The sequence below is a fragment of the Limulus polyphemus genome, unplaced genomic scaffold (genome assembly GCF_000517525.1).
Source record: "Limulus polyphemus unplaced genomic scaffold, Limulus_polyphemus-2.1.2 Scaffold994, whole genome shotgun sequence".
NCBI classification, from domain to species: domain Eukaryota; kingdom Metazoa; phylum Arthropoda; class Merostomata; order Xiphosura; family Limulidae; genus Limulus; species Limulus polyphemus.
Genome location: NW_013666604.1, coordinates 280,941 through 298,736, shown reverse-complemented (window position 1 = coordinate 298,736; position 17,796 = coordinate 280,941). Strand labels below are relative to the sequence as shown.

Below are 17,796 nucleotides of genomic sequence, written 5' to 3'. Positions count from 1 at the left end.
TAATGTAATGTAAGTTATGTCAGGGAAATTATCCCTCATCAGTGCTTCACCTGGACCCTAATGACTTTCTCAGATGTATATCTTTTTACATAATTATTACAAATTTATATCAGTTCATGTAATTTTCAAGCAGAAACTCCGGATCAATATGACACTACTGTTTTCAAAACAGGCAAACTAGTACATAGCTATAATCTAATATTTATCTGGGGGTCCACGTGGACTCCATACTCTCATTGACCATCACTATACATGCAATTCACCCTATAGCATACAAAACAAATTTCTAAACATAAATTTCACTATATAGGCTGTTGTAGAGGATAATCCATCAAATTAGTACAGTATCATCTGGTCTGTTTACATATAACATCAATGTGATAAGAATGTATGCTCATATCATTCTTCTGATATGGTACTTCCCTCCACTCACAAATGTTTTTCTTTATGTATGACACAAGCCTTCTGCTCCTCCCTATTGGAATCTCATGATTCCAACATATCTCTCATGTTAATCATCATGTGTCACTTCTCCACCAATATTAGCATGACATATTCATGTGCCACATGTGACTCCCTCTATATGCCTATACCGAACTATCACTTCTTGTTTGGCAGTGCTTTTGTTTGGATGTGTTCCTTTTTTGTTTAAAATTTCATGTTTGTCTTTTGTATACTTACAAAGTGGTCGTCATTTATTTTCACTTCTAGTTTCTATTAAGACTGTTTCTTAACTTCACTTTAATCCCAGAGTATTACAGTCGCATTGTTATTTATACTTTCGATTATTGGTTGACTCTTCCTCATTATAAGTTCTGAAGTTCATGTTACCACTTCGGTATTCACACCTGTGACTAATGCTATGTCTCAGGCCTCAGGTGCAGGCAATCTGGTGGAAGATTTATCTGCATTTATTAGTCGGAAGATTGAATGTTACATGGGTCAAATTCTATCTCTGGACCTCACCCCACTTCCTCCCCCCCAAAAAACACCTTGTTCAGGCAGATAAGGACTTGGATTGCCTATTTCCACATTCCTGATTTTGCCATGCCTTCCTGTGCCCTACCTGAGGAATCAGTTAGGCCTAATATGGTCTTTTTGGATTTCATTTCTCAGTTATGTGATATGTTATCCCTTTCCCATATTTCCTATTAACCAGTGTCCTTCCTTACTTGATGATCAATCTTCCCATCCCTATTTGGTTTTTCCCCCTCCCTGGATATTTGGGTACATGCTGACCAATTTTCCTACATATCTTGTCTTACCCCACAACTCTTTTACGGTATCTTTCTACCATCCATCTTCTCTCCGAGGCTCTCCACTAGAATCCTGAGGAGTTTTCTGGGGACATCCTCTCCCTTTTTTCCTCCACATTGTCTCATTTGTTGTTTTTGGCTATGGCTTTACATATGTGGTTTCTCTGTTGTTGGGATCTTCTAGGTGATGATGCAATCTTAACTTGCATTCGTTTCCCATCATCTTATCTTTGGGATTTATGTAAGACTCCATTTCTATGGTAATACATCTTTGACACAATCCCTGAGTCTTTGGAATCATGAGTTGCATCAGTACAACAACAGTCTACCCTTTTCAATCTTGTTGCCCATTTGTCTCAATCAGAGCCAAATATGGTGCCTGTTACTCTTTCCTGTCCCTCCTTTTCCCACCCTTACCTGTCCATTCTTCTAACAGTGCCTCTTTTCATCATTTCTCCTATTATACTTGTCACATCGCCAACAGTATCGGTAACTACCCGGTGGTTTCTAGTTCAGTGGGAGCTTGGCTTGCCAATTTTCTTTTTCACTGATGTCAAAGATCATTGGTTTCTTCAAATTTTTTGAAAGAATTCGTGATCCTGTTTTTTCCCCACTTTCTATATATCCTATACCCATTTTGTTCCCTATGCCTCGGCATCCCATGACCAGCCAGCAGTAATTGGAGGCGGTTCAGGAACTACTGTCTCAGCAGGCCATTGAATCTATTCTACAACCTTCAACAGGATTTTATTCCAGTCTCTTTGTTATTCCCAAGAAAACTAGGGACTGGAGGTCTGTCATCAATTTGTCCTGCCTCAATCGTTTCATTCAACTGCTACATTTTACCATGGAGTAATTTCTCACCCCCACAGTGGGCATTTTCTCCCAGCTTTTCGATGATGAAGATGGACATTGCCAATGCTTATCTCCACATCCCTATATCACCACAGTCTCATCAGTATCTTTTGGTTCATCCATCACTGGGTAGTTTATGAATTTTACATCCTACCCTTTGGGCTTGCTTCCACCCCTTATGTTTCCTGTCAGGTGATCAGAGCTATTGCTTGCCAGGTTTGTGATTCCACCATTATATAGATGACTGGCTTCTTCTGGCTCATTCCAAACTAGAGTTGACCATCCATACTCGTCAGTTCCTTCTAGTGGCTGCTCAGGTGGGCTGGTTAATCAAATCAGAGAAGTACTTTCTCCAACCTACCCAATACTCATCCACTTGGGTGTCTTTTCTGACACTCATCTCAGTCAGGCCCAACCTTCTCTTCTACTATTTCGTTCCATGGATCTGTTAGTTCACCATGACCTTTCATCTCCTTTACTTTCTGCTTGTAAGGTTCTACTGGTTATGGGGATGTGGTCTTCACTGGCCTCCCTCAGTCATGTGCATATACAATCTCTTCAGTGGGATCTTAACGATCAATGGAACCTTGCTCGGGATCCCTTGTCAGCTCCTGATACCCTTCCTCCTACCCTGATGGACAATCTGCATTGGTGTTTGGATAAGACCCATGTCATCGGGCATCTCGCTTCCTCCTCCTCATCCGGATTTACATATTTTTATAGATGCATCCCTTCAGGGTTGGGGTGCATGGGTCAATCACCAGGAGGCTTCATGTCATTGGTTTATTGAGGAAGGGTCTTTGCTTATCAATGGCCTTGAGCTCCTCGTGGTCCATCAGGCTTTGAATCACTTCTTTCCTCTTGCCAGATATTGTATGGTGATCATTCATTCTGACAGTTCTATAGTGGTAGCACATATCAATCATCAAGGGGCACCCTATTGAGATCTCTCTGATTTAAAACATTGGATATACTATATTGGACCCACACACACCACATTCATCTTATGCATGTCACATTCCAGGTTCTTTTAATTTTGTAGCGGATTGTCTTTCCCACTCCAAACAAATATATCCAATGGAGTGGTCTTTAGATCCCCATGTTTTCTGGTGGCTTTGCAATTGGTGGGGTTTTACCCATGTAGATGCATTTGCCACATATCTCATCACAAGTTACCCCTCTTTTGATCCTGAGTACCTCATTCTCAGGCTCTGGCTGTCGACACCTTCAGCCAGGATTGACCTCACAAATTCCTTTATGTTTATTCTACTATTCATTATTTCATTGGATGATCTCTCTCTCATTGATATCTCTCTGTGTCGTGTCCTTCTGATTGCTCCTTATTGGCCAGCTGAACTGTGGTTTCCAAGATTGCAACTGCAACTTTTCCCTACAGTACCTCTTCCTTTTGTCTCCCTCCTTTCTTCATCAACCTTGGTCACTGGTTCTACATCCAGTCATTCATGTCCTTCATCTTCATGCCTGGCTTTTATCTGGTTCTTGGTGAGGAGATCAGGCTTCTTCCATCAAATAGCTTTCCTTTTAGCTCATTCCATATGTCCTTCTTCAATGGAGGTGTATCAGCACAAATGGAAAATGTTCTGCAGTTAGTCTGTGACTCAAGGATTCCCTGCTGACTGACCTACTGTGTTGAAGTTTCTCGCATGGCTCTCGGGATACCGGTTATCATTTTTTCTGATACCATCGAGTTTTTGTATTTTTTGTACTTACTATGCTAATGTTTTCCTTTTGGATTTGTTGTTCCCGATATGGCCTACTATTCTGGACTGGGGCTTTCCTTATGTTCCATGTTTCACCTTTCCCTTACAACATATTTCTTTCTCCTCTTAGCCTGTGATGTTTCTTGTACACTTTACCACTCTACCCATCTTCTTCTTTATCGAGATCATTCTTTCTTCCCAAAGTTCTCGGAAGCTAGGAAGGGAAACCCCTCAATTTTACCTATTTTCCTTCCTTCTATTTCTCATCTCTGCCCTTGCCCCGATCCGGATAGACTTCTATGTCTGGTCTGTACTCTTCATTGTTATATTGCCTGCCTTGATTCCTTCCATGGTACCCATTCCTGACTCTTTATTACTTGCTGGTCTTCCTCTGTTGTGGATCTTTCTCCTTCTACCCTCACCAATTGATTTGATTGGCTTATTCCTCTTTATGTCTTCTTCCTCCTGGACTTTGTTCCAGGTGCCTTCTCATCAGAATCGAAACCTCACCTTTTCCCTCGCATCTCGTCTTCATCAGCCATTGGAGGAAATCCTACAGTCAGGCATGTGGATTACACCTAATATGTTTTCTCCCATTATTTACACCATATCGCGGTTCTTCTTTGTCGGGTTTTCATCTTCCACCTGTGGCTTTTCTTCAGGATTCATTGCAACTTTAACTGAGTAAGTTTATATTCACACTTTTCTTTTCTTTTCAAGGGCCTTTGCTTCATTTACTCATCGTATGGATCCTGCTCTGTGGCAAGTGATGTCTGACCAGGTATTCTTCAACTTCACAATGCTCACTGTTGAGATGAGATGTTCCAAAAGATCACTTATACGTGAATAATCTCACAATGTAATTGCTTGATAAACTTGCTCATTCCAGACTGTACCACCCATGGACTGCATGGGCAAAGTAGAAGGGGATACCTGCCCATCTCTGCCATGCCTTGTTTTGAATGAATTGGTATGGTCTGCTTTTCAACATAGGGTTTATGGTCACCCATTGCATTGTCTCAGATGATGACATTACTCCGGACTCACCACCGCGTTCTCACTCCCCTTTCTTCTAGTGGAGTATGGGAGTCCTTACCTCTTTCCAGTTCCAAACTGCTGGCGGGGTTGGCCATGGAGGCACCCTCCTGAATGGGTTACTCACAAAGATGGCTATAACCATTCAGTGCAGAGTATGGTGGTGGTGTTCTGCAGGTATAGATGATGTGCTATCCTGCAATATGCCATATACATTCACAATAAAGCTCTCATCCTACCGCCGTGTGGATGTCAGTACCCCATGGCTGTCTTTTGGATTTAGAGTAAAATCAATCAACATAAGACCTCAGACATGTTTATAGTTGTCTATATTCCTCCCTCATTCGTATTCCTTCTGTGTTGTGGGTCACAGTGTAGGTAAGGGGGATTGTCCTGGTTCTATTCTTTTTGCTATCCCTCATTGTATCTTATTCCTTGGATGTTATTGCCTTTTGGATGGTTCTGGTCATTTTTGCCGTTGGGGGAGTTGATTTATATTATAAACTTCCTTCTGATACCGGATGTCGGGTCCCCATATTGATAGATTAAAGCTAACACATGTCATGCTCAGGATTCAGAGAGGTTCTAGATTCCCCCAGTCTCTTGAATTTGAGTATGATCCTCACCCTACCCTCACGTGGATGTTGGTTCCCAAAGGCATGGGTTTTGGATGTAGTTTACTTACCGAGTATGGTCCATCACACCCTAACCACTCTACACCTAGGGGCACACCCATTGTTTCACCCACTTTTATACTTTTTGGGATTGAGTTCATATATATATTTACATAGTTAGGATCACTATCCTGCCACATTATTCCACCAATTGGATGCACTCCTATCTTTTTCTGTCCTTATCTGCTACACATTTCACAGATAGGCAAAGAGTACTTCTGTCATTCCCTCACACTGGTCTTGCCACTTAATCAATTTGTGATTCTAGCTAATCTTGTGAGTGGAGGAAAGTACCGTATTGGAAGCTATAATATTCTTGTACTGAAAATGTATTTCTGATAGATACTTCTCTGTTCTCACTCTTCTGGCCCTTCCTCCCCACTTTCCTCCATTGCTTACATGTTCTGCCAAACCTCAAATTGATAGTTTGGAAGAGGCATATAGAGGGTGTAACATGCATCATTTGGGTATGTCACACTCCTATTGGTGGAGAAGTGATGCATGATGATTTACATGAGAGACATGTTGGAATCATTCAATTCCAATAAGGGGGAGCACAAGGCTTGTGGCATGTGTAAAGAAAACATTTGCATATAGAGGGCAGCACTGGACGAGAATAACTAATATTGTGAGAAGAGGGAAGTACCTATCGGAAATACATTTTGAGTATAGGAAAAATTATAACTTCAACAAGTGTTCTCTGTAATGACTGCTTGTAATGCCCTATTTTATAGAAACCTTGTTTGATAATTGTTGTAAATAACCTGCTTTTTGGATATTCAATCCATAGCGTACTATAAAAATATATTTGTGTTGAAGTCTGGTTGGACCCAAGGTGACCCACAATGTACACTGTTAGTTTTCTTTAAGTTGAATTTTCCAGCATTGTGGTAATCTCATCATATGTTGATGGATAACAACTTGAATAGAAGAGTATAATAAACTTCTGCATTTTTTTGGATACATTATTTGTATAAAGAATGGTTTAATACTATATATTTATATATTGAGGAACAATGTAATTTGGTAATTTATTGATTTGTCAACATATTTTCTCTGGAAGACATATTTTTATGTTGTTCACATTGCATGCTAACCCTAAAAAAAGTTGTTATGCAATTTGTTCTTGGAATTTCAATCCAGAGCTTACTCTAAGTCTGGCATTTTATTAGTGAAATTAAACAAGATATTGCAGTCTGATATCTGTGTTTTCCTATTCAGGCTGTAATATAAGCATATATAAGCATGTGGTTATGTCATTTAAATTAAAGTAATTTCAGTGTAGTATTGGTTTTTCTATATTCAGGCTGTAATGTTAATATATGTAAACCTGTTCTACTATAAGTGAAATTAACATAATGTAATCTAGTATAAATTTCCCTATTCTGGCTGTAATGTTAGTATATATATATGCCTGTTGTAATGTAAGTGAAATTAACTTAATGAAGAATAGTATCAGTTTCCCTATTCAAACTGTGACGTGTGTGCAATATTTTCATAGTGTATCACACAGACTGTTGTTTCTGAATTTCATATAAAGAAATCCTACATGTATGATGTGTTGATATAAGCATTAGTTTTATGTTATTCCAATGTCATCATAATTCCTCAAGTTATGGATGGGGGATTCAATAAGATCAAGTATTCAATGACACATCATGTTACTGACTCCATACTTAGGGATCATTCAGATAAATACATTATTTTTTTAATTGAGCAGGACATTACATTTTAAACACAATTTTAACTTACAGTGTGTATAATAAAACAGTCCACAGTAATTTAGACTTTGAACATGACAAAGCCCCTGCACAATGTTATGAGAATCACATTTGATTAAGTATTCAAGCTCATCACTCTTACAATTAAGTTAGTATGTCTAACCTCTTATTAAAAGATGAGAAAGTAACATATAAGTAATAGAATACATGCTGCCATCCACCTAGTTTCAAAATCTTCATCATAGTGGACAAAACAACAGTTTCAAAACTGAACATTGGCATATGTAAGTGGCAGTAAATTATTAAAATGTGATCTAATTTAAGTTCTAAGTAAAAGACATAAATTGAGTATATTTTATTTAAAAAAATGAATGATATTTATATTTGTAGTTTTGATAAAAGAGTTAGCACAAAGGATCACATATAAAGCGTAATAGACTTAAAATAAGACCCAAAACTCGAGTTCAAGAAGAATACTCAACTATTCGAAAGCGCTCGAGTTTTGAGTCTTATTTTAAGTCTATTTATACTTGTAGAATATTGTGAAATAATTAATAATGAAAAAGTGAAAGATTTATATTCTGACACGATACCTTACCTCCTCTCACATATTAGCTTTCCTTGATATTGTCCTGCCCTCTATATACATAATTTGTCACTTACCACTAGGCTCCCACTTAAACTCGCATGTTTCCACATAGTATTGAACTCTGTACAATCAGAGAACCTTGCTTGGGAACCCTCGTCCTCCACCATTCACCTTCTTCCTTCTCTGCAAGTCGACTTCACCTGGTGACACGACAAAGCCAATAACTCAGCAGATGTTTCTCCTTGCCTGAATCTTCATCTGTTTACGGATGCATCCCTGATGGGGTGGGGCATATTTGTACTCTAAAAAAATTTTGGTTTGGTGGTCCAACAACGAATAAACCCTTCATATCAATCTCTTGGAACTGTTGGCTGTATATCAAGCTTTGGATTATTTTTTTTTGAAGGTCCATAGACACCTCATAATGATCTATACCAACAGTTGTCTCTTATATCAATCATCAAGGAGGCACCTGGTCTCACTCTCTATGTTTTCACACTCTAGACCTCCTTTTCTGAACCCATTTATTACAAGTATGTCTTATTGCTTGTCATATTCTGGTTGCCCTGAAACAAGTTGCCAGTCATCTCTCAAGACTTGACAAGATTCTACCAAAAGAGTAGCCCTCAATCCTCTGGTATTCAAGTGGTTATGCTCTTGGCTAGGCAATCTTCTTCTGGTTGCTTTAGGCACTCAACACCAAACTTGCCCTGTTGTGGTCTGTTCCTCATCCTGCAACTCCATGTCGAGCCACCCTTATCACTCCATGTTGGCTAGCTCAACTGTGATTTCTTCTGCACCTTCTGCAGTCTTATGTTCCCCTTCGTCTACCTCTGTCATGATCCATCCCTTTTTCTTCATCTGCATTCCTCCCTCTCATGTACAGTGGTATCTGCACTCCATCTTCACAAATGGGTTTTTGTCTGGTCCCTTGCAAGACATTCTGGACACTCTTCATGTGTAATCTATTTTTCTTTCTCATTTCATGTGTTCTTCCTCTAACCTTGTTTATCAATGTGAATGGTGCATTTTTTGTATTTTGTCTCTACATCATGACTTCTCCCCTTCCCAAACTTCTATCCCTCACCTTTCTAAGTTTGGCCTTGTCTGTTTAATCAAAGTTTATCACTTTTGACCATTGCTGGCTACAGGGTTTTTAAATACTTTCCAATCTTCCCATTCTGGCTGTATATTCTCCTTGTCTGACTTTTCCATCCTCTTTCATTCTTTTTGCCTTCTTCGCCCTCATTGTCCTGCTGTCCTTCCTGATTGGGATCTGAATGTTGTTCTCCACACCCTTCCCCTTCCTCCTTTTGAACCTTTATTCTCTTGTTCATTGTACCATCTTTTGTTTCTTACTATTTCTTACTTCTTTTTGCATGCTGTCATAGAAGGTCAGACGTATATGCTACAGATGCTTCCCATATTCTTATATTCATCTTTATCCTAATCATGCTTTTCTACTCAAAATGTCTGTGGCTTGTGAATGGGACAGCATGTTCACCCTTATCTCCCTTTTGTCCATTGCCCACCATTATTCTGATTCTGATAATCTTCTCTATCCAATCTTGGCAGTTTGCTATTATTTGGCCTGCACTGCTCCTTTTCCTGGTTCCTGCTCCCATCTCTTTACCCCTTAGAACTCCTCTTCAGTCAGAGATCTTTCTCCCATTACTCTCACAGGTTGGCTACAATAGCTTATCTGTCTTGCATATACTTCTTTGGACAGAGACTCTTGTTTACTTTTCAGGTCTCCTCTTGCCAAATTCAACACCTTCTCTCTCTCTCTCTCTGTGGCTGCTCTCTTCCATTGTATATTGGAGGAGATCATCCAGATTGGCATGTAAACTACCCCCTCATACTTTCATCACACATTATCTTCATCATCTGGCCATCTGAGATATTTTTTGCCTCCCATTGCCATTCTCCATACCCCTTACAGTCTCGTACTGGGTAACTTCTTTTTTCTATTTATCTTATCTTTTCATGGGCCCTATTCTACATATCAGGATTCTGCTAAGTGTCATATGGTACCTGGCAGGGTATGCTTAAGTGTGAATCTGCACCATGCAGGCATTTGGGTCTGTTATGCTTACTGATGAGGTGGGATGTTTTGCAAAATTGATAGAGATTCCTTGTAGTATATTATTTACTAAATAAGGCCCAATCTAGACCATACCTACTCATGGACTACCATGAGTAAACTGGCATCAGGATAGTTGCCCATCTCTCAGGTTCTAGTTGAATAAACCTGAATTGGCCTGATTTTAATAACAGTGTCATGTAACCCACTACAGAAACCTAAGATATTGCATTCCTCTCATCTCCCCAATGCACTTTTACCCCCTTACTTCTAGTGGAGTTTGGGAGTCCTTGCTAATCACCAGTTACTAGCCACCGGGGTGTTGGACCATGGAGCCCCCCCCCACCACCACCACCAAGTGTGACCAGTTCCACTCAGTAGAGAGTAGAGTGGTGGTGGTGAACTCTCCTCCTACTGCAGAATGGACAAAAAAAAGTCCCCAGTGCTGCCTGGTTTTTGTTTGGATATTAACCAACAAATACAGTTTTCCTCAGTTGGTTTCCCCATCCTACTGCTGCTTGGATGTTGGTTCCCAGGTGGTCTTGTGTTAGACTGATGCAGGACCAATCAGCATAGGTCCTCATTCATTTGGTTGGTAAGGGCCTTTCTCATACTGTGAACTGGATTAAAAATTCCTCACATTGCCCCGTTTTGGTCTGGAGTTGACCCACCATGCTTGCTTTCCTCCATCCTACTATTGCCCATATGTTATGTTGGATGTATGCAGGTTCTCTTTGGGCACTTTCCTAATTGAACTGATCTAGATAACTTTGCACCAGTCCCTCCAACACTTCAGTGTGGGATTCTAACTAATATGTGAGAAGAGGTAAGGTATTGTACTGGAAATTAACACTTTACAACACTGAAAATGTATTTCCAATAAATACTTACCTCCTTTCATATTTCCAATGCATCTTCCAAGTGTCTGGGGCATCTTTTCATGCCTAATCTCAAGGTGATGATTGAACAATCAGTAGAGTGGAAGTCAGCTGCACAAGGAGGGGGTGTTGCACTCCTATTGATGGTGGGTTGTCACATACTCATTTGCATGCTAGAGCTCAGCAACACCACATAGAAACATGCAAATTTGGTGGGAACCTCAAGGCTACTGGCGAGAGAAAAATTTTGCATTTAGAGGGCAGCTCAAAATTGAGGAAATGTAATATGTGAGAGGAGGTATCTATCGGAAATACATTTTTGTGTTGGAAAATGTTAACTTTTGTAACTAAAAAACTAATGATGCTACTAGTATATTTAAAAACTTACTGTGTCTACAAACTTGATAATTCTAATATAAAAAGGCTTATGTTTAGTTTGAGTCATGAAATTGAAAGAAGTAAGTCACAGCTGGTGCTTAGAATTAATAATTTGATATGATAATAATTATGTCAGTTAATGCACAAGATGTTATATAGTATAAGATTTATGCATCTTTTCTTTTCTGTAGACTTCTAGAAATGGTGACAGAGGAAAAGCAGACAAGATTTATGAACACCCGAAAAATCCTAGAGAATAAGTTACATATAATGCATCCCACTGTACGCAAAGTAATGGATTTAACCAAATGCTATCTATCCAAAATTCAGTTGATAGATATTAGTATTTTTTAGTAAGTATGTTATTTTTTATTGGTGGGAGGTAGCTTGGAAGAAATTGTTCCAAAATGGTTTGCATAAAATATTAAATTTAGACAAATATTATCCCTCTTAAACTTAGATAATATGATATTATCATTTTTCCTTCATGTTTTTTCTGTAAAATGTAATATCTGGGATTATTATTTCAAATGGTGAACATTAAGTAATTTTAACCAGTTACTGTTTCTTCAAAGATTTGTTTATCAGTTATAGTGTTGTTCAGTAAGTATTTGTTTGTCTTTGTCATGTGATAGTTCGAAATGATTTAATGCCAGAAAGTTGACATTATTTTCATTGAACTATGACAGAAAAAGTCACAATATTTGATTGGGAAACAAACAACTTTCCTATAAATAGAAGTAATTAGCTACAAAATATTTTTCTGTAATTTGTCTAGTAAACACTTGTTTGTTTAGAAAAAAAGTTTAATTTTACTTATGAAAGAGGTAAATACACTGTTTGTTAAGTTTTAAAGTTAAGCTTTAACATGCATTTCAGTGATTGATATAAACATCCCATATCTCTTGGTTGCTTATTACAACATTCTTGAAGAATTGTAGTAACATGAATACTACTGGCTATTTAATAATTTTTTTTTATCTAAAGTAACTCTGAAATTTTGAAATTTGAAAAAATTATTATCAAGTATTGTAAACCTATATATAAAACATTGACTTGTAAACTACATCACCCATAATAAAATGTTCATTGTACAGAATAATTATGTTTCATGCTTAGGTAAGCAAGTTTTTTTGTGTTTATTATAAGTTACATATAGTGATTCAAATCGTGTTTTCTGTTGCTTTATCAGTAGTTGTAAATATCTGACAAAATCATAATAAGCAAAGCAGTCAATATTTATATACTCTGCTTATATAATAGACCCAAATCTTTAAACTAACACTTTCTTGCTATTAATTGATACATCACTTTTACTGATTTTAAATCTCTTAATTCTATATTTGCAAAATGGAATACACAACCTGATGTAAACAGCTATAATATTTGAAAATCATGTAGGGATGTAAAATACTTGAATATTAGTTACAACAACTTGAAAGTGTAAACATTTTGCAAAGGTTGGGTTTTGTTCACAAGGGCATTGTGTACATTCTGAACATACTGTTGTCATTGAATCTTTGTAATTGTGATATAAATATTTCTGTCTGGCTGCTGTAACTTTTGGTATATTTTTATATCAAGTTATTAGAGAGAACAGTAGAGCTAAATCAGCTTTTATAGTAATGTTACTTGTTTTGGAACTTTATTTATAGCTCCCAGAGGCCCATTGACCTAGAAGATTTGGATGATGCTGTGATTGCTGAATGTGGAAAAACTGAATCCAAGCTAATGCAAACGTAAAGAAAATAAGTATTCTAGAATATCCTGTATTATCTTCATTTGCATAATATCAGCTAAAACTGAATAAGTGGTTTATTCTGTAAAGTAACAAGTTATACTAAGCTTGAAATAAAATTGAGCATTCAAATTTTAATTTGCCTTTTTTTCAAAACATTGCAAAAGCATAGGAATATAAGGCACATATAAACAGTTACATGATATATATAGAGTTTCAACCTTTTAGAAGATTAGCATAGTAAGTGGGATAAAAACAGTACAATATAACTTCAAATCATTTTTATATTCAATTTGAAGGTGGTTCAGTGTGGTTTAAAATAAGAAAAGTACTTGAGTTTTATTTCATCAAAATTTTGTTATCAGCAGCTTACAAGAGATATTATTGGGTAAAAGGTATAATTTTTATTTAATGGGCACTTTTGCTCCTAGGTAACTGACATGAGGTTTAAAGAACATGGCTGGACTGATGCATATTTTTTGACACTAAGTAATATAGTTTATTGCCTATTAAATATGTATAAACAATGAATACTGAAAAAGAAAGCTAGATAGAATATTGTGACTCTGTGCATAACTTTATTTAAAGATGGCAGTTGATGGGTTATCAAACTAAGTGAAAGTCTAGTGTTAGGCAGGTAAGGTTAGGGAATACTTTAGGCTTATATTGGATACTTATAGGAGATTTTATATAAGCTCTGCTTTCCTGTCATTATTCCCATTTCGAAGTTGTAGTCATGATGAAAAACCACACATCATCTGGTTATAGGGAAATGAGTAGAAATGCATTTTAGAGGAAAGTGCCTGTTTGAAATTGATTTTAATTCTAAAATTGTAAATTTCCAATCAAGTAGACTTAACTCTGAAATTGAAATTCAAAATACCCACATTGAAAAGGAGGAGGCAATTGAAAAGAGTCATAGAATTATAGGACAATAGGTTTACCACATTTGGGCTTTATGGTAGATGGTAATAACCTAGACTATAACAATTGAAAGATGTGATCTTGCAGAGCTGAAGTAAAAGCCAGTGGACTGGAATCATGGGAGAAATGAGGAAATGAGTAGGGTAGACCAACTTCATAAACGTTGAACCTCAATGCCCAAGACATCCTTTAATTAATATATAAAAGGGGGGAGGGGTTGGCAGTGAAGTTAAAGAAAATGCATCTCTCAGTTTTGCCCCCACAAGTTAAATTCTACCATGTCTTTCCCCAGACAACTGTAGATTAAAATATCAAAATTAATCTATACAAAAATATATGACTAGGCTTAAAATTAATGAAAATTTTTCTAAATTTATGAGTGGATTTATAATAGATAATAATAATCCAAGACAATTAGTGTCAGTATAGCTGAGCAGTTCATCTGATTCTTTAGTGCTAAGCAGTAAGTGTTTCTGAATTCTCATGAACACTACTGTATACTACAGTTACATTTTGCAATGTGCAACGGCAAAAGTTCTTAAACTGCTCACATATAAAAGACACTTGGACCTTTTTCCTTTTAGCTACATCAGGCCAGTTCAGTTTACTCACTGGGGACACTGATATCCACAATGGAAATGTGCCAGTCATTTGAAAAATAATTATTACTTACATCTCCTTAACCTGGAGAGACTAATGGTGAATTCTGCTCTTTCTATTGGTTATAAGAACAGAAAAATGCTTTAATATATTAAAATGTTTCTTTCCTAAATATTTTTTGCTAAAATATGGATGCATCTTATATACCATAAAATATGGCAATTGCTATTATAGATACTTAGTAATTAATATAGTGGGATTGTATATGAACTTGAAAATAATTGTTAGTATAGTTACTTTGTAACTAGTAGAGTGGGATTGTGTATAAATTTAGCATTTCTTAACCAAAATTGATTGCTTGTACTTGTACTTTTTAATTGCTACTAAAAACTTGTACTTGTAATTCATAGTTTCTGTATTTACTTAACAACTGATGTTGATAACTTGAATATGTTACTGTAATTTATGTTAATTATTTGTCCATGCAAGCAGTTACTCAGAATTTTTTCTCAAACCACAAAATTATGTTTTGAAACCGAGACAAAATTGGAATTGAGTGATAAACTCTTTTACATGTATAAGTAATTGTTATGTAATGTCACAACTTGAAACATTTTAAAGTGGTTCATTCTTAACTTTTCCTTTAAAGATTTATCTTGAAAAAAACTGCATAATGGTTTTTCATTGACTTTTTCTCTAGTGAAGACTACTTTTGATGAGTTATTTAGTTCAGTAAATGACATAATCAGGCCTTCTGGGAAATATGATCCAAAGTATAAGCTGAGTGCTTTTTTACTTCAGTTTTATCAGATAATAAATTCTTCTAGTCTTGATCTGATACATACTAATAATATATATGAAGCGTGAAATAGATGCGAGAATCGCGAAGGCCAGAGCAACCTTCCATGACTTGAGACATCTTTGGCGTCACAAAGGGATTTCTCTTAAACTTAAGGGACGGGTGTACAGGACCACAGTAAGAGCCGTTCTTCTCTACGGCTGTGAGACCTGGACCCTTCGAGTCGAAGATCTCGAACGTCTTCAGGTGTTCGATCATCGTTGCTTGCGTGGTATTATGGGCATAGGTTGGCACCGGAGGATCCGAAACTCCATGGTCCATGATCATATTCTAGGACCGGAGTCCGATTTAGGAACGCTCGTGAACTTGAGCAAACTAAGATGGCTTGGACATGTATTACGTATGTCACTGAGCCGCTTCCCACATAGGACACTCTTTACTACCCCCAATCCTAGCTGGCGTAGAGTACGTGGGGACCAGGCACTGACCTGGAGCCGTCAGACGAAAGGGCTTACAAGTAGATTAGCTTCAGTTCGCAGGGTTAGACTCCCTGGATGGGGTCCGCGCGACTCCGCAGACCAATGGCTGTTAACGCTGCAGGATATGGCGAGAAACCGGGTTCAGTGGCGGTCGTGCTGTAGGCATCTTATTGGTTTGTCTGCCTAATCTTGTCTGTCTGCCAAGTCCACTGGCAAGCGAGGCATGTTATGATGCGTGGCAGTGAAAGCCTCAAGGAAGCTGTCGCGCTGATGTCGCTGGACTCGCCCAGAGGACTTGTCCCGAGTGCTTGTGTATGCATGGCTTAGATGCTGTGCCCCTGCCTGTATGTGCTTCACCATTTCCGTATTCATGGCGTGTTAGATCCCACTTTTGTCCCCATTTTCTTGCAATAATAATTCATGATTGTGTGGCAGCTAAGCATCAGTAGAATTATCAGTGTACTGCTGTCTATGGATGGATGGAATAATATATATGGGTTTTTTTACATATTGCAATTCTTTGTCATATATATATATATGTTATTGAATGAAGATTACAAATTTGACTTTTATTGCGTTAATGAAAGTGGTTATAGTAATCGAAATATCGAGTGAATGTAAATTTTATTTTGTATGCATGTTGTTTGTTTGCATGTAATAATAATTTAATATGTCATCATATATATAAAAGTAATAGTTCTTCTTTTGCACATTTTATCTTAAGTACATTTCATATAATATTTCTGTAGCCCTACAATCCAATGAAGTCCTCTGCATTGGCTTTTTTATACACATTTTTCTAAACTATTTAGGCACACTGAAATGCTTGAGCCCATGACGTTTTGTTTATAGGTTCCAGTATAGTAGTATACAAGTCATAAAAAGAATTTACATAAAAAATTCATCAGTATTATAGTTAATCCCACTAATTACTGCAGGGCTCCCATAAGAAATTTACAAAGACAATGAGCAATTTTGCCCTTTTTTTTTCAAATTTTGATTTGTAAATTTTGTATGGCAATATATACATATAGTTGGTGGCCCGAAGTATCAGCTGTGCTTGCAAACAGAAAGGCTCTAGAAGGATTAAAAGGTGACAAACGTAAAAGCCTCCTCTCTTGCATCGATACTTTCATAACACTTCAGGCAAGACATTTATCATCTGTTAAATAGAATATTTTTTGTATTTGTAAATAACCTAGAATTAGTTTACTCATCAAAGATCTAATTAGCATATTACAATTTATTTATAATTTAGCCAAGTTTGCTAAATTATTTCATACATTAATTTCACTTTAGCTTATTCATACTTTAATCCAATCTTTTAGTCCATCTTAGATTTAATACAGGTGAGCTTGTATATATAATTTAACTCAAATTTGTGTATTTATAATGCATTTTTAATTTACTTTATTCATAGATAAGCCTAACTTTATTTTTTAAACAATTAACCAAAATTCAGTTTATTTATAATTTGGTTTCTTCCACAGCTTAATCAAAATGTGGCATATTCTTAATCCATTCACTTTGGACCTTTTTCTTCCATACACTACAGCCATGCAGTATATGGGTTTTCATTGACATCGTGAGTAGATGAAGAGCACCTCAAAACTCATAAATTCTCCTTATCAGTTCATGTGGGGAATTTAAAAATTAAATGCTACTTACAGCACAGCTACAGTGTATGGAAGAATAAAAGACTGACCTATATACCTAACAGCCACAGTAAATGGGTTAATCTAACCCAGATCTCCAGTGTTAGCATATTAGTTCCATTAATTTTTTTTTCATGTTAATCTAGCCACAAGAAATTCAGGGTCTACAAACTAAAAGTGTTACATATGTACTCCACTTTATTTGTTTTTGTTAATTTCAATATTTCTTAACTGAATGTAATTTCATTCTGCTATATCAATAGAATTTAATTGTATATATTTCCAAAATTTCAAAGTTTTGGTCTCTTTTAACTTTTTATTTAGTAGAATTTAAAATTAAACCTGCTTGAAGTTCAATTATTTATTACTATGTTTATGTTTATTGATAGGTAAGAGATCTATTGCAGCGAG

At 36.8% G+C, this 17,796-nt stretch overlaps 1 protein-coding gene across 1 annotated transcript in view; it reads left to right on the top strand.

Annotated features, from left to right (window-relative positions):
- The window catches only part of LOC111086288 (dynein heavy chain 12, axonemal-like), a 35,171-nt gene extending 18,268 nt beyond the window's left edge, over positions 1 to 16,903 (top strand). Inside the window, exons 6-8 of the mRNA XM_022388599.1 lie at positions 11,382 to 11,543; positions 12,846 to 12,929; positions 16,765 to 16,903. Of these exons, the coding sequence (XP_022244307.1) occupies positions 11,382 to 11,543; positions 12,846 to 12,929; positions 16,765 to 16,903 (385 nt within the window). The remainder of the gene's footprint in view (positions 1 to 11,381; positions 11,544 to 12,845; positions 12,930 to 16,764) is intronic.
- The last annotated feature ends 893 nt before the right edge of the window (positions 16,904 to 17,796 follow it).